Below are 27,044 nucleotides of genomic sequence, written 5' to 3'. Positions count from 1 at the left end.
ATGAGAGAGAGAGAGAGACAGAGACAGAGACAGAGACAGAGAGAGAGACAGGGTAAGCGAATCATGGAGGAAAAAACTAGAAAAGTGTCAAAATGTCCATGGTGAGCTTCCCTGGGTAATGGGGCTATGGATGACTTTTTTTTCTTTGGGTTTGTCTGTACTTTTCCTATTTCTCCACTTAATAAGATATAAAAACATTTCCTTCTGAGTGTTCCACAAGGAAACCAATACATACATTCAAAATACAGTAATGGTGCTGACCCTCAACAGTGAAGGGGCTGGAGGGTGTTCTATGGCTCCCAGCACTTTGTCAGCTGGTTTCCATCCCTGCTTCTCTCAGCGGCTCCCCAGCCTCATTCCCCACACCTGGTCCCCAGGGGCCCCAGGAGCCCACACGGCTCCCCCATCCCTTCCCGATCCCACTCCCACCACCCTCCCCTGGTCACACACTCCCCCCATCCTGGCTCCACCTCTGCCCTGCTCTGAGCGCTCACATCCCCCGACAGGCAGACCTGGCTTCAGGCCGAACAGTGACGCTGTCCAACTCTTATTCATAATCCATGCTCACCCCTACCTTCCAGGAGAAATGCAGTGAATCCTAATGTTAAGATGAGTAGGAAGGAGAGAGAGAGCTGGAGCTCAGCCACGTTAGAAGAGGAGGAATGTCGCCGCTGTGGCTGGGGCTGGAGACGCTCGAGGACCCAGGACACTAGCCTGGGCTCTGAGCCTCCCGGGGGCCAAGGAGAGTTTGACCATTAGCCCTCCCCACCATCTAATGCCATGCAGAGTAGGGGCAGCCCTAGATCCAGATCTCGTAGGGAAAGGTGCCAACAGGGCAAAAGTCTCCAAGGAGTCTCATCAGTAGCCGTACCAAGGCCAGGAACACTTACAAGAATAGAGACGCTGATACCTCCTGCTGACTCTCCGAAGATAGTGACAGAACCCGGGTTCCCTCCAAAGTTGGCAATGTTCTCCTGGACCCAGCGAAGTGCGGCCACCTGGTCCAACTGACCCCAGTTTCCCCGGCTGTGTTCGTCCCCTGTGCTGTTAAGAACAGGGTGGAGGCGGGAGCACAGACTTCATGGCAGGGCTCTCAGGACCATAAATGGGGCTGGGGGCCCTAGGTGAGTCTTCTAGTAAAAGACTGGGCTTCCACAACCCTGACACAAGGGTCATCTCCCATCTTCATTTCTGTAGCCTTGTTCTGTTGTAGGGCTCTATAGTCATTCAACTGGGATCTATTTACTGAGTGTCTACTTTATGCAAAACACTGTTCTAAGAGCTAGGAGCACATCTGACAACAAAGCAGGCAAAATCTCTGATATACAGAGCTCACACTACAGATCACACACAAACAGATAAATACAGAATATGATGTCAGATAATAAAAGTATTCTCAGGAAAAATAAAACAGGGTGAGGGAAAAGGCAGGAGTGGAGCAGCTGGGTCCTATCTCAGATCACATGACCAAGAAAGGCCTCTTTGAGGTGGTGGCGTTTGAGTAGAGACTTGAATCGATGAGCGCGTGAGCCTTGCACATATCCAAAGAAGGGAATGCCAGGCTGAAAAAACAGCCAGTGCAAAGGCCCTGGGGTCCAGTGGACAAAAGTAGGAGTGTCGGACATGCAGCTAGAGGGCTCTGTGGGCCTTGGTAAGACCTTTGATGTCATTGTTAGCAATGTGGGAATCCATTTCAGGGCAACAACGAGGTTCCATTTATGTCTTCAATGATCGCCCTGGCTACTGTCTGGATTAGACGTAAGCATCCAAGAAGCAGGGTTATAAAAGTAGGTGGTTATTACAATCATCTAAGAGAGAGACACAGAGGGCTGGTTAGGGGCCATAAGGGTGGAGGCGAGAAGTGGTTGGATCCTGAATATATTCTGAAGGTGGAACCAACAGGATTTGCTGACCCGACTGGATGTGAGGAGTAAGAAGAAGACAAGTCAAGGGTGCCCGCTAGTCTTCTATCTGGAGCAGGTGGAAGGAGGGGCTTCCAGTAGCCAACAGGAGGCACTGTCAGGAGAGTAGGAAAGTGCGGAGCAAGGAGCGGTGGGGGTCAAGGGTTAAGTTTGTCCCCGTGGAGTGTGGGGCCCTTCAGACGTCCAGTGGAGATGGCAGCAGGTGCAGGTACTAGTTAATGCCTTACACATCTGGATTTCCAAGGAGAGGCAGGGGCTGAAACAGGGAGCTTTGAATGCGGCCCCTGAGGTCAACCAGGGGGCCAGTGGAGACGGAGAGAGAGATACACATGGAGGTCAGAAGGTCTCGTGTGAAGAGCCATGTGTGGATGCTGCCGAGGTTGGCCCAAGAGCTGTTGGGTCACTCGTGACCTCGGCCAGAACGCAGTGGTGTGTTTGGGGAGGAACCCTGACCGGGGTGGGGTGGGCAGAGGGCGGACTGGGAGGGGCAGCAGCAGCAGAAATAGCTAATATAGCGGTTTGACTGTAACGGGGAGCAGAGAGACAGGCCACGGCTGAGAGAGGAGAGGAGTCTCAATGATGGCGATTCATCCCGAGGCAGCACTCACCTGGGGTAGCCCTCCTCCAGCCCTGGGGGTCTTTCTTGGGAGCAGCCCACCCCCGGCCCACCCTTCAGCCATCTCAGGGTCAGAGGGACTGTGTAACACAGAGGTAACTGTGTCCTGCAGGGAAACTGGTCCCTGCCCCATGGAGACTCAATCGGGAAGACACCTGCCTTCACTCATTTGGGCCAAATTCCAAAAAAGGAAACGGGAGGAGTGGGTCTGACATTCCTCCCTGGGGGGCTGTCCACTGGAGTCAGATGCACCGACAACCTTCAGCTCCAGACACCCGTTCCTTTTCCTTCACCCACAAGGATGCACTGAGTTCCTGCCCGGACCACGTTCCTTCCTTCCTTTCTCATGTGGTAGCCTCTAAGTGCCCCGCCGCATGCTGTCTCGATAGATGTGTGCAATGTGCTGGGACAGCACAAGTGAGAAAGAGAAGAGTATTTCAGAGGGTGTAACATTTGGGTTGGGCCTTGCAGGATGAATAGAAGTTCATCAGGTACCGGCGCCTGGGTGGCTCAGTCGGTTGAGGTGTCCAACTTCGGGTCAGGTCATGATCTCACGGTTCATGAGTTCGAGCCCCACGTCAGGCTCTGCTGTCAGCACAGAGCCTGCTTCAGATCCTCTGTCCCCCTCTTTCTGCCTCTCCCCCCAAAAATAAACAAACATTAAAAAAAAAAGGAAGAAGTCCATCAGGTAGAACGGGCATTCTAGGTAGAGAGGATACACCTACAAAAAGCTCGGAAGCAAGTGGACCCGTGTGGCTGGGGAAGGAGAAGATAGGTAGAGCCCAAATATGAAGGGACTTGGATGCTTCACTAGGGAACCTGGCCAAGATCCCCTCGAGGGCTGACATGATCAGAGCTGAATCCTTGCATCCTTGCTTTGGGGGCCAATGTATCTTACCTGAAGTATCCCCAGATGCCCAGGCGGTACTGAATGGTCACCACCACCACATTTTCATGGGCAGAGAGGACCAGTCCACCATAGGTTGATGCTCCGCCCACCATCAGACCCCCTCCGTGGATCCACACCATCACCTGGACAGGAGGGAAGCAACCGTCCTGGTTAGAGGAAGCAAAGCCAGGAAGGGCCTCAACAGGTTATCTGGTTTGGTCGCCTACCTCTTGACCGTGACCCAAGGGGGCCGATCCCTGAAGTCCACTAGTCCCCAGCAAAGTGGGAGCAGGCAGGTGCTCCTTTCTTCTGTGCTCCCAACCGGGGCCTGGGCCACCACCCTACTCGGTACACCCTGGCTGTCCCTTCCTGGGTCCCCAGCTCCAGTGTCACCAGGCTCCTCACGCTGAGAACTTCATCATGGGAGCAGCCGAGGTTGAGAGTACCACGTTCTCCCCAACACCCAACACTCCCATTGTCCTCATGCTCGGACTGTTCCCACAGCCCTGCACGCCCTGCCTGCCGCAGCCCTGTATTTCAGCCTCATCTTACTTACCTCGTGTGCGGTGAATTAAACGGCTCTGGCACATGAATGACTGTCTCGAGAAGCACACGTGCCCCCAGTGGGATTTCTTTCAACTACACCTTCCTTCTGCCTCCTCTGCAACCCCAAATCCCACCCATCTTCCAAAGCCCAGCCTAAAAGCCACCTCCTCCAGTAAGTCGTCATTCATTTGACCGACATGATGTGAGAACCTACTATGTGCCAGGGACCACGATAAGCCTTGCGGATGAGGGTAGACATGGCACTTCATAATGCTCGGCTCTGGCATGTAGGCGCTCACACAGCCAGGGAGTAAGAGTGCTTGAAAAATAATACTGTAATAGTTTTATTAATAAAAAAAATTGGGGGTGGGCACCTGGGTGGCTCAGTCAGTCAAGCATCCAACTTCGGCTCAGGTCATGATCTCAGTTGGTGAGATGGAGGCTCGCATTGGGCTCTGCACTGGCAGCATGGAGCCTGCTTGGGATTCTCTCTCTCCCTCTCTCTCTCTCTGCCCCTCCCCCACTGTCTCTCTCTCTTTCTTAAAATAAATAATAAGCTTAAAAATTTTTTAATGATTATTTATTTTTGAGAGAGAGAGACAGACAGAGCATGAGTGGGGGAGGGTCAGAGAGAGAGGGAGACACGGAATCCGAAGCAGGCTCCAGGCTCTGAGCTGTCAGCACGGAGCCCGACGTGGGGTTCGAGCCCACGGACTGGGAGATCGTGGCCTGAGCCAAAGTCGGACACTTAACCGACCAAGCCACCCAGGTGTCCCCAAAAATAATAAACTTGAAAAAAAAAAGAATTTGTAACACTAAGTGCCAAGTACCATTCCATGAAGTAGGGACTAATGCTGTCCCGTTAACAGACAAGAAAACTGAGGCATTTAACCCGCCTGAAGTCACACAACTAATAAGCAGCAGAAGCAGGACTTGACCCACCCAGTCTGGCTCTGGAGTCCATCCGTTGAGCCACCCAGCACAGTGTGGCCCCCAGCCTGGTGCAGTGGGCTGGCCGTTAGGACAGGAGTAAGATCTTCCCTTCAACTCTAACTAATGCTTCAGGAGTACTTGCCTTGCACACTCACCAGCCACTGAGACAAAGCTTGACATGCGTCATCGAATATGTGACTAACGCTATTCTAAGGAAAGAGAGCCAGGTCTCTCTGCTAGTAAAAGGCAGAACCAAGGCTTAAGACCAGACCCTGTAGTCCTGTGTCCGTAAGTAGGGGTCCTCCCTCTGTTCCTCCCACACCTCTGATCCCTGCCCGCCTCTGCCGAGAGGGACTGAGTTTGCAGTCATCTGCCTGAAAGCTGAGGCAAGGGCTGGTCAGTAGTGATTCACTGAAGAAGCTGGTCAGCGTTTGAGCATCGCAGATGGAGTCATCCTCCACAGTAATGGCTGTCTGGTGATGGCTTTTTTGTCCCTCCTTTGTCCTAACCCCCAGGTGTAGCTATGCATGGGAGGGCACGTAACAGAAGAATGGATGAATGAATGAGTGAGTGAAACGTTGTCCCATCTCACTGAGCTGAGCATATACAGTGCTAGTTTCTGCTCACAAGTCCACAGGTGCCCTCCCCCCACTCCAGGGCATCATGCCAGGTGTGCTTCTGGGAGATGGCTGGGTGCTAACATCCCCACGCCTCTCCACCCCAGGGAATACCTCCTTTTCCAGAAGACCTTCCTCCAAGCTTCAGCGTGAGTTTGGAAGCTGCCCCACCTCTAGGCCTCTTTTATTGTGGAAATGCTGACTCATGGGGTCATAGGTCGGTGCCAAAGACAATTAAGGAAGGAGATTAGCTACAATAAAATCCCAGAAATTTGGCCAGAGGTAAAAGAAAGAGCTTCATGGGTTGCCCCAGGCTCTTCCCCTAACATCTCTCAGGGGACCCTGGAAGTTGACAGAGGAGCATCTTAAGTGCTGAGGAAAGGCCACCCACAGGCTCACTTTCTCAGTCTGTGCCAGGGAGCACTGGTTTGAGACTCAGAAGGCCTATGCTCTCATCCCGCCAATCCCGCAGCGTGACCTCCCCTCCCCCATTCTGGACCTCAGTTTCTCTACTTGTAAAGGAAGGATTGGACTGGCGGCTTAACTCTAAGAGTAATCATTCTTGTCCTTCTATCAGCAAGAAACAATTTGGCAAAAATCACAATGTGCATGACAGAGGCACAGCAAACTCGCCCAAAGGCCCCGTGTCTGTCACTAGGGGAGACTGAGGTGTGGAGAGCTTGTGTTTCTTGGGGTCATGGGGTCTGACCGTGGGAGGTAAGGGAAGCAGGGGGTCCCTGAAACAGCCCTCACCCAAGCTGCCTTCTCGCTCTTCTGGTCTACACCAGAAGACCCGCAGTGCTGGAAGCTTCTGCTTACCGGCAGCCTGTTCTTCTTCCTCAAGTCAGCAGGAGTGTAAATATTTAGGTACAGGCAGTCTTCGGAAAACTTGAGAGAAATGTTTTCCTTCCTGTTGGTAAAGAGGTCTGACAGCACCTGCCCTCCCACTGCATCCTGGGAGCACCTAGGGAGGGGACAAGAAAGAGGAGCTTGTGAGGTTCACTCGGAGCTGAGCAAATGCCTTCTGCGGTCAGGCCAGGCCTTGGGCTGGTGGGTTTAGGCTGGTAAGTAAAGCTGTTCTTACGAGGCTGGAGACATTGGAATGGTTCGGAGACTCTCTCAGGAGAGGCGGTGAGGGAGAGTCTGGGTAGGGGGCCTGAGGCTCACTAAGGTCTCCCGGGACCATGTACGGTGAGAAGCACCTCTCCCCTTCCTGGAGGCTTTGAGGGGCCCTGGGTCAAGGAGAGGAGGCTGCCAGTATGCTGACTGCCTGGGAGAGGACTGTTTCAATGCCAGAGGAAACAGTCCCAGAAGCATCCCAGCTCTCCGTGTTCCAGGTAAACGTGTCCTCCACCAGGTGAGCATGTTCTAGTTCATGGTAGACTTCCATAATCCCTGCAAAGTCACTCACATGGCAGGCGTTTAAGGACCACAACAGGTCAGGGGTGAAATGAGTGTGGGGCCATATCAGGAGAACTGTATTCTGGTCCTGCCTCCCTCACTAATTTTCTGGGAGACCCAGGGTGAATCCCTTGCCTGCTTTGGCTTGAATCTGCCAGGTCTCTGTGAGGGAAGGGATTTCTATAAGGGCCTTGCAGGGGCGCCTGGGGGGGTTCAGTCGGTTAAGCTTGTCTGACACTTGATTTCAGATCAGGTCACGATCTCGCTCTTCGTGAGTTGGAGCCCCGCGTTAAGGCTCTGCACTGACAGCACGGAGCCTGCTTGGGATTCCCTCTCTCCCTCTCTCTCTGCCCCTCCCCTGCTTGTGCTGTCTCTCTCTCAAAATAAGTAAAATAAACATTAAAAAAAAAAGAAAAAAAAAAAGGTCTTGCAGCCCTGACATGCTAAGAATCTATCCAACCCAGACAAGCACTATTGGTTTCCCTAATAACAGATCTTAAAGCTCCAACATAGATTAAAACTGGTAATATTCATGGCCCTCCCAGCATGCCAGGTGCTGTTTTAAGTACTCCTTATGTACTAACCCCTTTAATCCTCCCATGACAAGCCCATAACATAGATTCTATTACTATCCCCATTTTACAGTTGAGAAAACTGAAGCACAGAGAGGTTAGAGAACTACCCAAGGTCACACAGCCGGAAAGATCTTTACTATGTAGTGCATTATATTTCTAAGGACATAATAAGCAACGCTTCTCAATCTCAAGGTAACAGAAGGCAGGTATCACTGCCCTCTGTATGTAAATTAGGTACGTGAGGCACTTGATGACATAGTTATCAAGTGGCAGATCAGGGCCCCCAACGGTGACTTCTTAATTTCCACCGTAAGGGAACTTTCCTCCTGATCACCAGAACAAGGAGCTTAATAGTCTAAAAGAAGAAAATCAACGTCAAAAGAGAGAAAAGAGTTCAACGTCACTAGTGTTCAAATCAATGGGGAATAAATAGCAAAATTATATATAACTATAATGATAATAATAATTATTATTATTTTGCCTATCCAACAGCCCAAAGGTATTTTTTAATAACCCCACGCATTGCCAAAGTTCTGGTGAATGGAGGTGTTCATATATTAAAAGGAAGAGTGTGGTTGGAACATTTCTGGAAAGGAATTTAACAGGAGGTGCATACTCTTTTACTCAGAAATGTCATTTCTTCGAACTTTTCCAAAAATATTCATTGGTGGGCATAAAGATTTAGCTGCAGGATATTCATCAGAGTGTTATTTATACTATCAAAAACAACTTAATGACCCCATATAAGAGATTGGGTAAATAAAGTATGATTCAATACTCAATGTAATGTAGCTATTTCTATGTCAGGCTATGATATTTAATGACATAGAACAATGTTCATGATATATTTATAAATGAGCAAAGCAGGCATCTAAACTACCTTTATCGTGTGAGGTGATATTGTTTTTTTTATCATAAGAAATATCTATCTGGCCTCCATCCTATTTCTGGAACAGACTCCCTAAAACCTCTGGCATTTCCTCTGTGAAGAAAACAGCAAAGATATTTTTGTTGTGTTAATAAGGTGACTTTTGATCACACTTCAGATGTTAGCTGGTTGTCAGGTAAATGAAACACTTATTAAAGGCCTGGAACTTTCAGTCCTGCCCCCTGGCCTCTGGGGAGGCAGGAGGGGCTGGAGGTGGAATCCTGGCCAGTGGCCACTGGTTTCATCAATCATGCCTACGTAACAAAGCCTTCCCCAAAATACCCACAGGACAGGGTTCAGAGAGTTCCCAAGTTGTTGAATCAGAATGTTTTAAGGCCACCGTGCCAGAACCCAAACTCTAGAAGGACACAGAATCTCCTTTGTTCAGGACCTCACCCCACGGATCTCTTTGTTTAACTGTTGATACATACTCTTTGAAAACCTTGTAATAAACTGTAATCTAGGTGAATAAACCAGTTTCCCGAGATCTGTGACCACTCTAGCGAATTAATAGAACCCAGGAAGGGGGTCATGGGAACCTGTGATTTAGAGCCAAGGTTACAAGCACAGTTGACAGCTTGGACTACTTGTGATTGGCATCAGAAGCAGATAGCAGTCTTGTGGGGCTGAGTCTTTAACCTGTGGGATCTGACACTATCTCCGGGCAGAACAGTGTAAGAATGAGTTGAATTGTAGGACACACAGCTGGTGTCAGAGAATTGTTTCTTGATGTGGGGGAAAAGAAACCCACGCATTGGAATTCAGTGCAGAATCTTATGGATTCTATTTTTAATGGAGAAAATATGCAATAGATAAAAGACCAGAAAAGCAGAATCTAGAATGTGAACAGCAGTTCTCTCTATGGGGGAATTGTGTATGATTTTCATTGTCTTACCTTTACTTACCTGTGCTTCCTCCCTTTTCTGTACTAAGTATGTTATTACCTTTGCAATCAGGAAATAAACATACATACATTTTAAAAATACTTTAATGCTTATTTATCTTTGAGAGAGAGAGAGAGAGAGAGAGAGAGAGAGAGAGAGCATGAGCAGGGAAGGGGCAGAGAGACATGGAGATACAGAATCCAAAGCAGGCTCCAGGCTCTGAGCTGTCAGCACAGAGCCCGACGCGGGACTTGAATTCATGAACCTCGAGATCATGACCTGAGCCAAAGTCAGATGCTCAACCGACTGAGCCACCCAGGCGCCCCTTTGGTCAGGGTGATTGGGACATACCAACCACTGCTCTGCTCATGACTAGGTACTTAGACACACCTGGGAGTTGAGAACTTTCCCAGTCAACTCCCCTCAGGACTCCCCACCCACAAACCTCCTTCACCCACCCTGCTCCCCCATTTTAGCAAAGTTCGAGACGAGAGAATAAACAGAATCATTACAGCTGATCTCCCTCACTGACTCAACTTCTAATTCTTTCCCAAGACATTTATCATATTCTAACATAGTACATAATTTATTAATTTGCATATTTTTTGTTTGTTATCTAACTCTCCCTGCTCGAATGCAAGCGCCACGAACATAGGGATAATTTTCATGCATGGGTCCTAGGAACCCAGAACATGCTCAATAAACGTTTGTTGAATAAAGGGCTCTAGAATGCTGTGAGTTCTGCAAGCTTTTTAAGGATCTACAACAGCTCAGAGATTTCAGAACAAAGCCACTCAGGGTGTTGCCTTGGCTCCTTCCTGTATCACTTTGAGGCAAACATTCCCATTGAAAAGATGCCAGCTTACATAGGAGGGTAGGAGGTGGTATTCTTCACGAAGTTCCATGGCTCTGCAGGCTGTGGTGGAGCAAACCTCAGGGATCCAAGAGGAGGCCTGGCAAAAGGGATTCCCAGGAAGACGGCCACAGGCTGTGCAAATCCTTCTACGCTGACGTGCTTGCCCAGGACTTTGCCTTGAGAGGTGTCCACCACAGGAGGTGAGGACGGGTGCCCTGCTGGACATCCAGAGGAAAGAGAGGAAAAGTTTGACCTGGACTGCAGGTGGGTTTTCTGCTTTCAGCATGTGACCTTGAATGAGTCACTGAAACCCTCTGGGCCTCGGTTTCTTCTTTGTAAACAGCCCCTTACTCGGGGCTATCTGGATTGGTATTGGTATTGGAGGTATAATACCATCAAGTAAAAAGGAAATGCAAGAAAAAGAGCTGCTGAGAGGATCAAGCCTTTTGATTCCACCCTTAGAAGACTCTAGAAACAGGTATCCATTAGGACCCAGGCGCTGAGCTGCATGCTGGCCGAGAGGATGAACAAGAGGCACTCCCTCCTCTCAGTGTCTCTGAACCTTGTAGGGAGAATGAGTCATAAACACACCTGACCCACTCAGAGGGAAGCAGGGGGTTGGTGTCCTGAGAGAGGTCCCAGTGAGGCCCTACAGGAGTCAGAAGAGGCAGGGGGACCTTCTGATTGGTGGCATCATGGGGACAGTGAACTTGGAGCTGAGACTGGCAGTGGGAGAGGGGGACCCAACAAGCAGCAGAGGGGAGAGTGGGGATAAGGTATAAAGCAGAGAAGAGAACGTGCCTAGGCGAGGCTCTGAGAGCAAAATGCAAGGCCAGCCTGAGGAAAGCGAAGGGAGTCGCTGGGGAGCGGGTGGCAGCCTGTAATGAGTCAGGTTCAGTCCTGGGAGGGCCTCAGCGCCAGCCTAACAGTTGGGCCTTTATTTAGTGGGTAAATGAGAGGCAGTGAACAGTCCAGGAGTATGCCAGAGTGACCCAATCAGCTTGAAGGGGGTTCTTCTGGTGGCTCTGCACAGGGTCGTCCAGAGGGGAGACTGGGGGTCCGATTCCTACCTGTTCCACCCTTGTTGGGCAGGCAGTTCTTCCCACCCAGCTGCACACCCGTCTCCCTGAAGCTTCCAACCCAGTCCTGGTTTCTTTCTGGATTTGCATGTGCAAGTGGCTGCTCAGACTCTTGATCACGGGCCCATCCCCCAAGCAGCCTGTGTGTGTAAATTTCTCATCTGAAACCATTTCTAGCCTGGCATCCTTCCAATTGCTCCCTTTTAGGCATAGACAAAAGGCCAACTTCTCCCTCAAAATGTGAGGGCAGAACAGAAAAGGAGAATCCAGGTTTGGTCTTATAGGAGAATATCCAGTGATAATCCTCAAGACAGATGAAGTGGACAGAAGCACAATCGGCGAGGGTGAAAAAGCGGGTGGATGGAGCGAGAGGCATAAGGGTTATGGTAACAGGAGCAGTGTGCACTCGATGTACGACGTAAGTATAGATGTAATGTTTGTATGCTGAGCGCTCACTATGTGCCACGTGTGCATTCCGGTCCATTTCCCATTTATCTTTACAATATGCCCATTTTACAGATGAGGAAGCTGAGGAAACGGAGGCAGCCAGTATGGACTTTCTGAGGATGGAAATGGGATGGCCTTGCCAGGGGGTAACCAGCAGGAAGGGATAGATCCATTCCTAATTGGGTTCTTACTCTGCCCTTATATGTAGTTCCAGGTTTCTCACCATGTCCCCATCAGAATGAAGATAAAATGCAGGTGAGGTCTGGACCCTCACAGTTCTGATGGTCACAGCCCTGGCTCTCCATTCATGAACCACAGACAGATTCCGGAGCGTGATTTTCCAGTTGACCTTGAGCAAATACATTTCCCTCTCTTGAGTCTGTTTCTCTGCCTGTAAACGGGCACAGATGCATTCGGGGTCCCGTGCTACACTCTTGTGTTATCTCGTGTTTTATTTTGTGTATGCTGATGCTTGACATCTGGGGCCTTGCTGACCCCGGAGGCACTGCCCCTCTCAGAGGGAGCCAATTCTAGAGACAGGAGTCAATTTCCCTTTGGGCAAGCAGAACCCGTACCCCTACCACCTTCTTATGGGGCTCTCCCAGGCCAAGCCACTACCATCCTGCCCTAATCACTCCAGGGCCAGGTACCCAACAACAGCCAGCCGCTCTTGTGCCTGAGAACTCCCTGAAATTGGTTAGTTTCCCAATCCTAAACTTGCTTATCCTGTCTTACCTCTTCCTTCCCCTGGCAACTACGGTAATTCCCGAAATTCCTTCCTCCTCCCTCTTCCTCCCACCCCGCCTGAGCATCACCTTGCCCTGCAACATGCTGGTGGCATGCCTCCCCGTCCTGGGAACTGTGAGTAGCGAGCTATTGCGGCTGGCTCCTGATCTGTTGGCCTTAACATACCTCAAGTTTTCTACAACCGCACTACATTTGAAAACAACTTCTTTATTTAGGAATCCTTTATTTGCACTCTCCATAGCAGGCACTTTTTAGAAACAACCTGTTTTACCTTTCACAACAGCATAATGAGGTAGGTACTGTCATTCCCATTTTAGAGAGGGGGAAACCGAGCCACAGAAAACTAAAGCAGGGAGTCTAAGGACACCCAGCTAGTAATTCAAACCCATGCACTCTGGATATACAGTCCATCCAGGCTCTCTGTGTGCCAGCCAAAGGTAGAGCATTCCTATGAAATCTTTCCGAAGTCGAAATGGCATGAAGTGAAGAGCGACCCCCGCCCCGCCCCCCGCCCACCTCTTTTTCTGCAAGTTGCATAAGGCCTCTTTCTTTTTAGAAAAGACCTACATGAGTACAGTAACAGAACAGTGAAGAGCCTCTTCGGATTTCTCTGGGTTACGATAACAGGTACCAATATAGGTCTTTCCTAAAAGCAAAGTGGCTTAATGCAACTTGCAGAAAGCCAGGGGTACTCTTACTACTCTTCCAAGCCACCCTCTGTGATTCAGCCATACTCAGACAAATAATCAAGCGGAAAATAAACGGAGTCTCTGAAACCCTCATCCATGAGGCATGAGGTTAGCTGGGTGCCCTCCTGTGCACACAGCTGCAGTCTCAGGGTGTTCATGCTCCCCTGCGTCTCGGGTTGGCGGGGACCCGCTGGGTCCCAAGCGCACCAAGTCTGGAGGGCATGGGCTGCTGCGGAACCAGTCCTGCCACACACACCCTTGCCCTCATGCATCTCCCCACCTCGTGCCTGGACAAGAATTTCCAAACGCCCCTCGCTATTTTGTTTCAGAAGGACTCACCCCAAGTCATGGAAGTGGTGAGGGAGGTCAAGACCAGAGCTAAGAGCCACATCATGGAAGGACTGCAGCTTCAGAGCCTCAAGGTGTCCATGACGCTTATAGAGGCTGTGCGGGTCCCACCCCCTGGTCCCACTCCCGCCCCCACCGCTCTGTGGCTCCACAAGTGGCAGGGCCTCTAAGCCACACCCGCTCAGTTTACCCTCTTCGTCCAAACTGCCAGGACTGCCTCTCCGATTACAGATAGCCACGGACTCGTCCAGCAGCCTGTTATATAAGGGTTTCTGCCTTGCAGGACTCTAACCTCAGTGTACTCTGGGTTTCACAAGCAGGCATGAACAGTTGGATGCCTTTAGAGAGGGAGAGGCTTTAGTCCAAAGTTCTCAGAACAAACTTGAAAACTTCTAGAGCAACTGCCAGCCTCACAGCTGCTCAGCTAAGGAACTCGCGACAAATCTCTTAGCTGCCTGGTTTTCTTTTCTATGGAGTTCTATGCTGTCAAGTTTGGAAGCACCTTAAATTCATCCGGTTTCCCTTCTGATGTCTAAATTAACTTTATGATATTCTCTCCAAGTGACTCAGCTTCCTATCACATACCTCCAGGGTCAGGGAACTCACTACATCTCCAGGTGGGGATCTTTGGGCAGACAGCTCTTACCACAAGTGAACTCTTTCTCTCCCTAGTCCCTGGCTCTAATCATGCATTCATCCTTCCTTCCATTTAGTCATTATTCCATCTATTCATTTATTCTCCATTTACCAAAAGCCTGGTGCTATGCCAGGTGATATGGATACAGAGATGAATTCAAGGGATGTTCCTTCTCAAGGACCTCACCATGGAGTAGATAAGACTCCGTGGTGTCGGGGAGAGTGGATTACTGCACATTGTGAAAGCACTACAACAGGGGGATACAAAGTGCCCTGAATATACCTGGGAAGGTGTCATGTATCTGCTGGGGACACAAGTTAGATGCTCAATGCCTCTTTCACAAGATTATTAAATGTTCAACAAAAGGGAATTCGTTAAATACAGTCTGGTACAGCTGGCTAAGGAAATATTATGCATGCATTCACTCAAACTAGTGAGGCACACCCCTTTTATTGGCAAGGACAGACAGCCTTGATCTATTACAAAAGGGGCAAAATCAGGTTATGAAATAGCTGCGGCTGCTTTAGGATATAACTGAGTAGTTCCTCAGAAATCGAACGTAGAGTTACCATACCCCCAGCGATTCCACTCCTAGGTATACCCAAGATCATTGAAAACATATCCATACAAAATGAGATACAAAGAAAAGCATTATTTGTAATACCCCAAAGTGGGAACAACCCAAGTGACCATTCAACTGATGAATGGATAAACCAAGTCTGATCTCTCCATACAATGGAATATTATTCAGCCATGAAAAGAAAGGAACCACGATTCTTGCCTGACAATAAGAACTGGACAGCAGTAGGCCACATATTATAGAATTCTATTTATAGGAAAAGTCCAGAATAAGTAAATCCATTGAGACAAAAAGTAGATTAGAGGGTGCTAGGGGCAGAGGAGGGAGGGCATAAGGACTGACTCAGAATGGGTAGGAGGCTTTTTTGTGGAGTGACGAAATGTTCTGGGTTTAGATGGGGGGGGGCGGTGGGGGTCGTTACACAGCTGTGTGAATATACTAAAAGAACACTGAACTGCACACTTTGGAAAAGGTGAATTGTATGGTCTATGAATTCTATTTCCATACTAACATCCCATTTTAGTAAAAACAGATCTTTGCATGGGAAAAGTTCTGGAAGGTTATACATCTAATTTGTATTACCACAGCCATTTTCCTGGCTGCAGTATCGTGTTTTTACTTCATATTTTCCACTTCTATTCTTTCAGGACTTCATTCGACAGAGATTTATTGAGAGCTCTCTGTGTGGCAAACGAGGTGCTGAGCGTTTTGTATTCTGTGCCTCACTTAGTTCTCAAAATTAACCCCGTGAATTGATTCTATGATATCCCGGGGCTCAGCAGGGCAAGGAACATCAAGTACAGGAAGAGCTGAGGGCTGAACAAAAGCTGCATAATGTTACAGCCCATATTCATTTTTTTTTAATTTTTTTAAAACATTTATTTATTCTTGAGACAGAGAGACAGAGCACGAGTTGGGGAGGGCATAGAGAGAGGGAGACACAGAATCGGAAGCAGGCTCCAGGCTCTGAGCTGTCAGCACAGCACCCGACGCAGGGCTCGACCCCACGAACCATGAGATCATGACCTGAGCTGAAGTCGGATGCCCAGCGGACTGAGTCACCCAGGCGCCCCTGTTACAGCCCCTATTCTTAACCATTCTGCTGTGGTGTCAAAACCTTGTTGACAGACTGACTGTGTTGATGCCCTAAGCACATGCTTGACTCGCCTGTGGGTGAGCTCTGGTAGCTTCTCTCTCCTGGAACCGTCTCTACCTCCACCCTTCAAAGCACCCATGACGCCCTACTGGCACCTCCTGGGCCCTTAGGCTGCCTGGAGGGATGGCAGGTTGAAACAGGTGGAAACAGGCTCTTGGGACAGGTAGCCCGGCAGCAGAGGCATTTGCTGCTGGCTCTGACTTGCTGTTGAGAAGTCGCTGTCCAGCCAGAAATTGCATGCCCTGATCCCCCTGCATTGAACTGGAGACATGAGATGTCAATGGACAGGAAACAGATGTGGAGGACAGTTGTCTTCCGGCTGGTGCCTTGAACAGGCAGCCGTGCCTTCTCTACGCTGACACTATTTTGTGGTGTCATCTGGCAAGGCTGCCCTTGTCCAGGCCAGACCAGTATTGACATCTGAGAACATTGGGCAACCAGCAGCCATAAAGCACATGACATTCAGGGAAGCTCATGGGTTCTTGGCCAAGGCCACAGGTTATAGCTGAAATGAAGTTTCAGGAGACTCAAATTCAAAAAAGGATGTTAATTTTCACTCATTCTAGTCACCGTGGCAGGACAGTGTGGGGAGCTCTGTGATAGGGGTGAGAACATTGTGACAGCAATAGAGTCAGTCCCCAGAGGTGATTGCTTCTCTGAAGACTGACCTGGGCTGGGGTTCCTCCCTTTCATCCAGGAAAGAAACCTGAGTCCTAAAGACCACCCTAAGAAAGAGGACCCCATCTCTATCCACATGGGACAATCTGGGTTGTCTTCCTAAGCAGACAATAAGCCTCTTTCTAATCAGCAGAACACACACACACACACACACACACACACACACACACACACACAACCAGTTAAGGCATAGTCATTATGCCTTTTGACCTGGCCAGCTGGTCTTTGCAGCCTGGAACACAGCCCTGGTTTTTAGCATAAAAAAATTCTAGGATGCTGTCATAGCAAAATACAAAAGGTGGGGATGAATTATTCTCCCAGTCCCACTTAATCACATGCCTGCTTGTGACACTGGCCAATTCTACAAACAGAGAAAGCCATTCCCAGACCTTGCCATGTCTGGCTGCAGTCTGCCAGCCCATTTCTGGCTCACGATGATTCTGCACAAGTGAGGCTGGAGTTCACAAAGCCTCATGCCAGAACTCAATTTTGCTTAATGTTTACGCTCTCCTTGCACCACATTAGCTCTGTAAATAATACAGTTCTTCTTGTTTCATTGGCATTTGACTGAGATTATTGCTTTTCCTGTGGGAAACTCCCTAAGGTTTCTCTTGTGGAGCGAGATGGTCTAAAAAGTAAAGTCCTAGAAACTGGCCTTAACTCTCAAGCATTTAGGCAGGTCTTAGGAGGGAAGACAACTCTGAGGCCTCCAAATTATCTCCCCCTCATTCTCTCCATCAAATTACTCAACAGACATATGGAGAGCACCTACTAGAACAAACACCAGAAGAAATATGAGCCATGTCCTAGGGTAGACTGAGGCAGAGCACCTGTGGGAAGTTTTGGCCTGGGGGTGTGGTCTGGAGGGGAGTGCTTCACTCACCACGGACATAAATGGTCATCCCACAAGGCACAAGCAACTGACATTCATGCTGTCTCCATCAGGCAATCTCATGGGACTGCCTAGCTTGGCAGTTGTGAGTAAGAATATACTGAGAGCAGGGTAAACTATGGTAGCAGATCGTCCTAGAATTTCAGTGGCTTATTTCATGTTTATGTGAAGAAATGTGGTGCTGTTTAGGTCAACAAGGTGGCTGCCCTCCAGTGATCTAACCAGGGGGGTCGGCAAAGTTTCTCTGTAAAGGGCCAGATAGTAAATACTTTTGTCGTTGAGGGTCATGTGGTCTCAGTGGCAACTGTCCAATCTGCCATTGTAGCCAAAGCAGCCATAGATAATACCTACGCAAATGGGCATGGTTGGGTTTTAATAAAACTTTATTGAAAAAACAGGTGGCCAGCTAGATTTGGCCCATGGGCAGCTTGCTAACTCCTGACCTAGAACATGGCAGCTTTACCACCTTTAATTCATAGTTTCTAATGTTGTTACGGGTGCCAATCCTAGGCAGCTGGAATGACGGCAAGCACGGAGGAGTGAACAGGGTGGGTGGGCCAGGCCTGAATGTGGCATACCTCACTGTCACTCACATCCCACTGGAAATAATTTAGCCATACAGCCAAACTAATTGCAAGGAAGTCTAGGAAACATGGTCTGGTTGTGTGCCAAAGAAGGTCAGACAGATTTTAGTGGTAGTTCCTGCCACAGATACTAATATCCATTAAATCACAGATTTGATATTAGAGCTTTTTTCTAATATATAGCAAAATAGATACATAACCATTATATAATGCTTTGGGGATGCCTGGGTGGCTCAGTCGGTTAAGCGTCCAACTTCAGTTCAGGTCATGAGCTCACGGTTTGTGAGTTCAAGCCCCACGTTGGTCTCTGTGCTGACAGCTCACAGCCTGGAACCTGCTTCAGATTCTGTGTCTCCCTCTCTCTCTGCCCAACCCCCACTTGCACTCTGTCTCTCGGTCTCTCAAAAATGAATAAACATTAAAAGAATTTTGATAATGCTTTGAAGTTTGTTTGTGCACCATCTGAAGTAATCTTGCATAACTCCAGGAATAAGTGTACTATACTTTGGTAAACAAGGAGCTTGTGTATTTCTTTTATTCAAATTCTAAATAAAAGATTGCAAACCTAGTCCTTGCTTGCTAGGGCTATGCTATAAAGGCTTCCTTCAGCCTTCTAAGAGTAAAAAAGGAAAAAGGGTGAATCAGAAAGACATAAAAATTGAGGCCCCAGAAAGTTAAGATTGAATTAAGTTCTTCTGGAAATTATTTGAGCAAACTCAAATTATTATAGATTGTATTAATAGACATCTGGGTGATACAGTGACCTTGAATGAGAGAAGGGTTTTGTGTGTTTTCTTACTCTGAGCTCTGTTAGAGTTTATATATATTAATGCCCAAGCCATCCACGATTTTCTGATTGTAGAGGGCATTGAGAGGTGAACAGGATTTGTTGTATCAGAGAAGAGAGCACGTGGTCACTGGTGCAAGGTAGATTTGGGGGCCTCTTGAGGAGAACATTTGGGCCAGAAGGGTGAATGGAGGTCAGAAGGCTTGAATGGCAAGCTAAGGAGAACTGGATTTCACCTTGAACAACAGGAAGCCACCAAAAGTCTTTAATTCTGGGAGTGACAAGAAAAAAAAAGGTGTTTCTGAAAGTAGAATCTGGCAGAAGCAGGCAAACCACTGGAGAGGTCAAGAGGGTTCCTCCTAAATATTCACTGGAGGGGCTGGAGGCGAGTTCTGCTCTCCAGAGAAGGCTAAGTTCTCTGCATGCATGAGAAAGTTTGGCCTTTGGGCTCCCACAGGCCTCAGCAAGAAGAGTGACATAAGCTTCTTCAAAATGCTGGGCTGCACAATGGTTTGCCCAAATCTCAGAATCTACCAAGGCTGGCCTTCAGCACTCACTTCAGAAGGTCCAGGGGGCCATGAAATCTTTAGAATGCCCAATGGGCTGGTTGGCAGCTAGGGGTGGGGAGATGTAACCCCATTCCCAAATCATCGTCTGCTCTGTGCCTACTTGTTTTTGTATGGAAGCAGGTCAGGAGCACATCAGGTGTGAACATAAGGTTGTGGTGGAGGGAAGGATGAGTGAGTCAACCCCCTTCATCCTATCACCTACATTCCAAGGGACTTTGAAGCTATACACCTATAAAATGTCATTTCAACATACCAATAAACACGAACATCAAGACATGAAAATTGGCACCTGGGTGGCTCAGTCGGTTGAGTGTCCAGCTCTCGGTTTCAGCTCAGGTCATGATCTCGCAGTTTCATGAGTTCAAGACCCCTGTCGGGCTCTGCACTGGCAACACGAAGCCTGCTTGGGATTCTCTCTATCCTTCTCTCTCTGCTCCTCCCCCACTTGCACTGTATCTGTCTTGCTCCAAATAAAGAAATAAACTTAAAAAAAGACATGCAAATTAAAAGCAGACACTCAAATTGCCACTATCAAACTGGCAAGGATTTCTACCACTACTATGTTAGTGCTTGTGCCAAATACTGACAAAAGTGTGGAAAAACAGGAACCATTGTTCTGAGTGATAAACTAGTACAAGCTTTATTCGGGGCAATTTGGAAAAATCCATCCAAACACTTCAAAGGGGCATCTCCACGTTCTTGTTATTCTCTAACAAGGAATAATTATGAATGAGCCCAAAGGAGAATGCATCAAATTGTTCACCTCTGTAATACTAACAGTAGTAAAACCTGTGAAATAACTTGAATGACCAATTATAGTGAGTGGTTAAATAATTTATCAAGTATTCCTATTATGGGATGCTGTGTGGCTGTCAAAAATGTAGAAACATATCTATTTTTAATTGTTTAATAAAAAAGCATCTTGCCAGGGTGCCTGGGTGGCTCAGTCTGTTAAGCATCCGACTTCAGCTCAGGTCACGATCTCATGGTTCTAGGTTCAAGTACCATGTCAGGATCTGTGCTGACAGCTCAGAGCCTGGAGCCTGCTTCAGATTCTGTGTCTCCTCTCTCTCTGCCTCTTTCCCACTCATGTTCTGTCTGTCTCTCTGTCTCTCAAAAATAAATAAAAACATTAAAAAAATTTTTTTAAAGCATTTTGCCACTTCCTATTAAAGAAGGATCAGTGGCTGCATTTATTTCCACTCCCTCCCCACATTCTTCTAAAAGGTCAAAAAATAACGTCCACAAGCATGTGTACAAACAGAATGGAAGAGGAGAGACAATGACATCAGTCAGCATTTTAGAAGTAGGAAGGTAGACAGAGGAGTGATGACTGCTTTTAGAGAAGAGAAAGGGAAAACCGATGCATGAGGAGGAACCCTCCCCCCAGCTGGACAAACACATTTAAAATGTAGCAGTAGATAAACCCTCTGGATTTAGAGCTACTGTGTATCTGTGAGAGCGGGAATGCAGATACACCCCCCCCCCCCCACGCACATGGAGGTGCGGCTGTCCCCTCTGAGATCCACCTCCAGACCAAAGTTCCTACTGTGCTCTGCCTCTGCCAGTTCCAGAATGGGTTGAGTCTGGGGAATCCAATCACTTGCTTACAAGACAGCATCAAAAGAGCCTTGGCAACATCAACATAGTGTGGTTTCCATCCAGAGATCTGAGTGTCAAAAGACATTCCCTGAGGTTTCAAGGTAATGGCTGCAGTAAAAACGACCCTTGATGAAGTCAATGCCTGGTCACCTAACTAGTGGCCATGGTGGTGGACAAAGTTGTCCTTGCCTTTATATTACTAACTGACCATCAGTGGTCCACTTTTCCCATTGAGTAACTTATTTTCAGGAATGCAATTTTGTAAATCAATTGTTGCATTACAGCAAAGCTAAACAAGGAAATACAGTAATGAATAAGAATAAAAGTGGAAGAATCCTTGAGAAAATACCAAGTATTGACAATATGGAGCAGCTAGAAATTTCTTACTCTGCTGGTATGAGGGCGCACCCACTCTGGAAAGCTTTTTGGAGTTGTGGGGAATAAGTTTAGGAATCTCCCGGGCTTACACCAATGGGTTAACAAGGCATAAAGAAATACAAAGCCATAGAATGCTCACACCCAAGTTTGGATAAACAAGATTGGCACCCCCAAAATAGGGAGGTGCAAAGGCACCCCAGAATAGAGAGGGGTGCAAAGCTCCCAGAATAGAGAGGGAGGGGCAAAGGCCCCAAAATAGGAACGGGCGCAAAGGCTCCCAATACAAAGGTATATGAGGTAAACAAAATTAGGCATGCAGGGCAAAAATGCCCCCCAATTTAGTACTATAACAGAAAAAGCTGCTTTCACAGGAGGAAAGGGCAAAGTTAAGTAAACAGGTGAATTGGACTATGGACCGCTGCACTGCAGGGGAAGCAGCCTAGAGTGGAGATGGTTCACATAAGAAAAGGTGCCTTGTTAACCCTGAGATAATTTGCCCTATCTGTCTTATCCCCTAGGCTAGCTAAGATAAACAGACATGGCGACTCCTGTCTGCCATTAACAACCATCTGCTCATCTGCCTGGCACCAAGATTTTGTTTTATATGGACCCAAGCCCCAAACACCGTATATCTTCAAAACCCCCCTTTTCCCTCACGTCCCCAAGTTAATGTTCCCAGTTTCTTTGTCTCTTTGTGCACGCCCATCACATTTGTAAGCCTTCTAATCTTAATAAATATGGGGCAAGGACCCTTATTCAGGGCTCTTGTCTTTTCCTGGATATTAGCCATCTCTCACTTTTCATCCCACGTCCTGCTCTTTGATGTCCTAAAGAGAATGTTAGACTTAGGGTTTATGACAGGAGTATCTACTAAAGTTGACATATGCAACCCTGGTGAGCCAGCAAAGCCATTATTAGGTAAATATCCAAGGGCAATGCATGGGTGTAGTTACTAAAATGCGTGTCCTGAAGTATTCATGGCAACTCTTTTCATAATAACCTGAAACTAGGAGTTATCCAAATGTCCATCACTAGCAGAATGGGTAAATTATGGCATATTCACACAAATAACGACTCTACAGCAGTGACAAAAAACTATAACCATATGCTATGTGGATAAATGTCATACATGATATGAGAACACACCCCCCCTCCTACCTCTGCCTGTTTGTGACCTGTAGCCAGGGCCACAGGGCTGAGAGTTGGGCCTTGGGGTTGGGCAGAAAGGTCTGGAATCTAAAGGGTCTTTGAGGGAAGAGGAGCAGGGACGGGGAGACACCAGGAAAGGGACACCTTTCTGCCCATCTAAGGCAGGCTCCTGGGGTCTTGATGGGAAAGTATAAAACTTAGGAAAGAAGAAACCCTGCTGGCCCCAATCTCTGCTCTGCCTGTGAGTACAGTCATTGAAATTAGACTTTTGAGGCAATGGGTTGGAATTTTCCCCTTTCCAAGTGTTACAGAGGAAAGGGACAATGATAAATGGTATTGGTTTATAACTTAACTATTTCGTTTGGTTTTCTTTTTCTTCCAAGTTCTGCAATATCACCTCACTAGCACCCCAGGAGCCTCAGAGGAGGAAAGCACTTTTTTCCCTTTTTATAATGCTGCCCTCTGCTGCACATTAGGAAATTCACAGGCAAATATTTGGTTTGTCTCCAGAGTTTTGTTCGATTTGATTTGATTTGATTTAGTGATTCAGATCCAAGATTGTTCGAAAAAAGTATATATTTTCTGTAAAAAAGTAAGTTGTTTAATTTACAATAAGTAATTAAATTTTCTGTTTTTATGTTGATGGAAAAGCAGAGGTGATTGCAAAATACATGTATCTGTGCTGTTGATGAGGAGGAAATGAAAGGACCCTTTGGGGGAAGTGCATTTGTAGACCATAAGAGCAATTGAAAAAGGGCAGGGCCTTTTCCCAGGTCCATCTGCTGCAAATCCAGATGCCAGACATAACTTTAAAAAGCAAAAGTACTCTGGGGTGCCTGGGTGGCTTGGTCAGTTAAGCATCTGACTCTTGATTTAGGCCCAGGTCATGACCTTACGGTTCATGGATTCGAGCCCCACATGGGGTTCTGAGCTGACAGTGTGGAGCCTGCTTGGATTTCTGTCTTCCTCTCTCTGTGCCCCTCCCCTGCTTGCTCTCTCTCTCTCTCTCTCTCTCTCTCTCTCTCTCAAAATAAATTAAAAAAAAAAAAAAAGGAAAAGCACTCCTTCCCAAAGTTCCTTATCAAATTATATCCATAAATGTCCAGGAGCAGACTAACAGCTAGAGATTGTGATGTAGCCACATCAGGCAGATATGTAAGCTGAGTTTTTGAAGATCTTCTAGCAACCTGCTATTCATCCACCACACTGTGAGTACTCAGCAGCTCTTAACCAGGGGTGTGCGTCAAATGCCCAACAAATGAAAATACAGGTTTCTGGTTTGGTTGGACTGGGGAGTAGGTTGGGCACTGGAATTTTGGAAGAGCTCCCTGGGTGATTATTCTACTTACACTTCTGATAGAAAATCCTGAATTAAATGAAAAAAGCAGGATGCCAACTGACACTCATATTTCAACTTTAACTCAATACAACATCTGATCACATGTGGACAGGAATAAGGAGGAAAGAGGGCCCTGTATCTGGATGAGTTGGAAATATGCTCCCTCTTGCAAGACACCTACCAAAATTAGAATCATATTTGAGGATACTGGGACTGTGTGCAGTATATAAATAAGTGTAATGTCATTTAATATGATAGTATTTTAAAAAATGAGTTGAGTGGTGTTTTCTAGCTGTTAGTTAAGCCAAATATCAATGTAGAAATTAGCCTTCTGCAGCTGCACAGGCAATTGAATTTCCAGCTTGCTTGTGTGTGGCTTGGTTCCTCTTCCTAGAACCATAAAATGCCCCAAGGATTGTTGATCTACCCCTTCCACAACCACCTAGGCCAGAAACAATCCAACAGATTTGAACCATATGCTAAGGGAGGCAGGCAGCATGGCAGAGTGTCCTGCTCTGGAAAGACAAGAGACTCAAGGCCTGGTTTTTACTTGCTGCTAATTCACTGAATGATCTTGGATGAATTCCTTTACTTCTCCATAGATTTCTGTAAAATGAGAGGCCAGGGGCCCAGGCTTAAACACCTTCTGGGACCAGGTAATATCAATGAGTGAAATGGGCCAGGCATAAGACAAAGGGGAATGGTGAGGACTGTAGAAAGTTGAGAGCTCACGCCTTTGTAAAGGGGTAGACTCTACTCAGTTCTGAAGATTTATTCTATCAGGATCATTGAGAACAGTTGTGCAGGTTGTGCACTGCACAGGGGCACTACTTCAGAGGAGATATTTTTCACATCATAGACGTAGTTATTTATCAATGATGATTTCCTGGAGGAAGTCTGTCTGTGGAGGGTTTTGAAGAAAGAGTGCCTTCTAATTGGCTCAAAGGTGATGTGTGGGCTGTCAGAAACCCTGGTTACCAGGTGGGAATTCAGCTCCGCTGATGCCAGATTTCTTCTTCTTGCTCCTCCTCTTCCACCTCCACCTCCTTTTTTTTTTTTTACCTTCTTCTTCTACTCTGGAGAAGCTGGACACATGGCTTCCAAAGTGAAATTCCCCTAACTTCATATTAACTGGAAATTAATTCCAAAATGTTTTTGACATGTGTGGACTAAACAAAGCATTTCTTGGGGCCAAACTCAGGCTAGGATTAGGAGATCTCTGACCCGGAGGAACTCTACATTACTGACATTTCGGGAACCCTCCTATTCTATGCACATACGTACTCTTGGAGCAATCACAAGGAAAAACTAACTACCCTGGTAAATGACATGAATAGAATAGGGATTATGTGGTTTTAATATGAATTATATGGATATCAAGGGTACAAGTGCATCCCTACCTATCAACTGGCTAACTCTAATTCACCCTTTCTTAAGATAAATATTATTTCTCCAGAGGGAACCTCCTAAGACTTCCATCTAAATTAGGTCCCCCGTTACACTTTAATAAAACACCTTACTCTCCCTAGGTGAACTTATCAAATTTCTATCATCAGATATTCGCCTGCGTGAATGTTTGCTTACTGTTTGTTTTCTTACCACTGGTGGCGAATGTGTCTTGCTTACCACTGTAGCTCCAGTGGGGATATGTCTGGTACACCTCAGGCACCCATTATAGGTTTATGGAAGGATGCATTAGTCTCAGCCCCATCAAACATCTTTTCTCCTCAGTATCTCCCTGACCTGACCTTACTGCCTGGCGTCTGACTTCTGGGCCCCTGACCTTGGAGGATGTCTGGTTTCCATTGCTGAGAAGGAGGCTCTCCGGCCTCCCCCACCCCTCCCCCACATATCTCCTGAGCTGGAGGAAAGATCCGGTTCAGGCCATTGGTGTTCAGGACATCCATGTTTGGCTTGTGGCTGAGACTCGCCTGGATCGGAGCTGAAGCACTCACATTTCACTTAACACACACAGACACCTTCTCTCATAGGAAGTCCACGTCATCTTGAATGCTGGGGGTTGTGAGAATGTTCTGAACACAGAATTAAATTCTGTTCCTTGTACATATTTTACATTCTGATTGTGTTTCATCTGACTAACAAGGTCATTATGATACCAAGTAATATGCCAGCCATCACAGTGATTTATTGAAGAAATCTGGTAGCCTTCCAAGGCCGGTAGCATTGTTTGATGTTTAAAAGAATTCCCCTAAGAATCACCCTCAAGACCATAAAACATCGGTGAAAGCAGCTGATTCCACGAAGTAGCTAAACACAGAAACGGAGCTAAGGATCGCGGGTGAAATTGTGGAAGAAGGAAAACCAAATCACACAGAGAGAACTTCCCATGGAGCAGAAGAGAAGAAGCCAGGCGGGAGCAGAGAAAGGGAGAGTAAGGGAGAAGGAGGACTGGGGAGGGCTGTGGAAGTGGAGGGTATCAGGGGATGGTATTCGTCCAAAACTCCACCCCTTGCTCCTTCAGTTTCTGTCCCACGCTCACATTCAGATCCAGCTTCAGGTACTGCTCGCTCTGGGTGTAGGCTGGCCACAGAGGCACACCTTCCCCGTTAGGGTCCCTGGAAGTGAGGGCAGAGGTGGGGGTGAGATTGCTACCCCCCAGACACCCGGCTGTGGGGAAAGCCCGCACCAAGGCAGTGCTCACTTACCCGGTCCGAGCAAAGTTGGCCCAGTACCTCATCATCTTCCTGCTCAGCAATTTCTCCTCCTCGGTGGCTCCTTCTGAAGGAGACAATCACAAAATCCGGCTCTCACACGGATTTGCCAGAAGCCCAAGGTGCTTCGGGCCTGCTGAATCTCGTTCACACCTCCCTTCCCACCGGGATCCTCTCACTGGCCCACCGCTCAATCCTCAGTTGTTGGGCTCATTTTGTGTCTGCACATACTGAGGCCTAGAGCCGCCAGGGTTCGCCCGAGGGATCCTGGCTTCCAAATGGAGGAGGCGGATCACACAGCTTCCCTGTCTAACCAGTGCTCTTCCAGAAATTCCCATGAGGCTGCAGGTTTCCTCGGGTCAGAGGCCACCTCTCTCTCTCTCCTTCTACCACTCCCCCTCAAACAATTAATTAATTATGGCATTTCTCTATTTCAGAAAGTAATACTTGCTCAAAGGACAAATCCAAAATGCAGGCAGGGTATCTAACGAAAGTAAGTTTCCCTCCTGTCTCTTCCCTCCAGACACCCAGTTAGTTACCAGCC

At 47.6% G+C, this 27,044-nt stretch overlaps 2 protein-coding genes across 4 annotated transcripts in view; both read right to left on the bottom strand.

Moving 5' to 3' along the window:
- Window positions 1-13,577, bottom strand: part of CES1 (carboxylesterase 1) — a 30,776-nt gene extending 17,199 nt beyond the window's left edge. For 2 of the 3 annotated variants that reach the window (XM_030298951.1, XM_030298954.1), the window contains exons 1-5: window positions 13,469-13,577; window positions 10,178-10,385; window positions 6,343-6,487; window positions 3,437-3,570; window positions 891-1,044 (exon numbers count right to left, since the gene is read on the bottom strand). In XM_030298951.1, the coding sequence (XP_030154811.1) occupies window positions 891-1,044; window positions 3,437-3,570; window positions 6,343-6,487; window positions 10,178-10,385; window positions 13,469-13,523 (696 nt within the window). In that variant the 5' untranslated portion in view covers window positions 13,524-13,577. The remainder of the gene's footprint in view (window positions 1-890; window positions 1,045-3,436; window positions 3,571-6,342; window positions 6,488-10,177; window positions 10,386-13,468) is intronic. The other variant, XM_030298953.1, reaches the window with a different exon arrangement.
- A 12,372-nt stretch (window positions 13,578-25,949) lies between these two features.
- The window catches only part of CES5A (carboxylesterase 5A), a 29,400-nt gene continuing 28,305 nt past the window's right edge, over window positions 25,950-27,044 (bottom strand). The window contains 3 exon segments of the mRNA XM_030298955.1: window positions 25,950-26,274; window positions 26,277-26,404; window positions 26,495-26,567. Coding sequence (XP_030154815.1) covers window positions 26,156-26,274; window positions 26,277-26,404; window positions 26,495-26,567 — 320 coding nt within the window. The 3' untranslated portion in view covers window positions 25,950-26,155.

This window comes from Lynx canadensis, chromosome E2, assembly GCF_007474595.2.
Source record: "Lynx canadensis isolate LIC74 chromosome E2, mLynCan4.pri.v2, whole genome shotgun sequence".
NCBI lineage: Eukaryota > Metazoa > Chordata > Mammalia > Carnivora > Felidae > Lynx > Lynx canadensis.
This window is presented reverse-complemented; position numbering and strand designations above follow the sequence as displayed.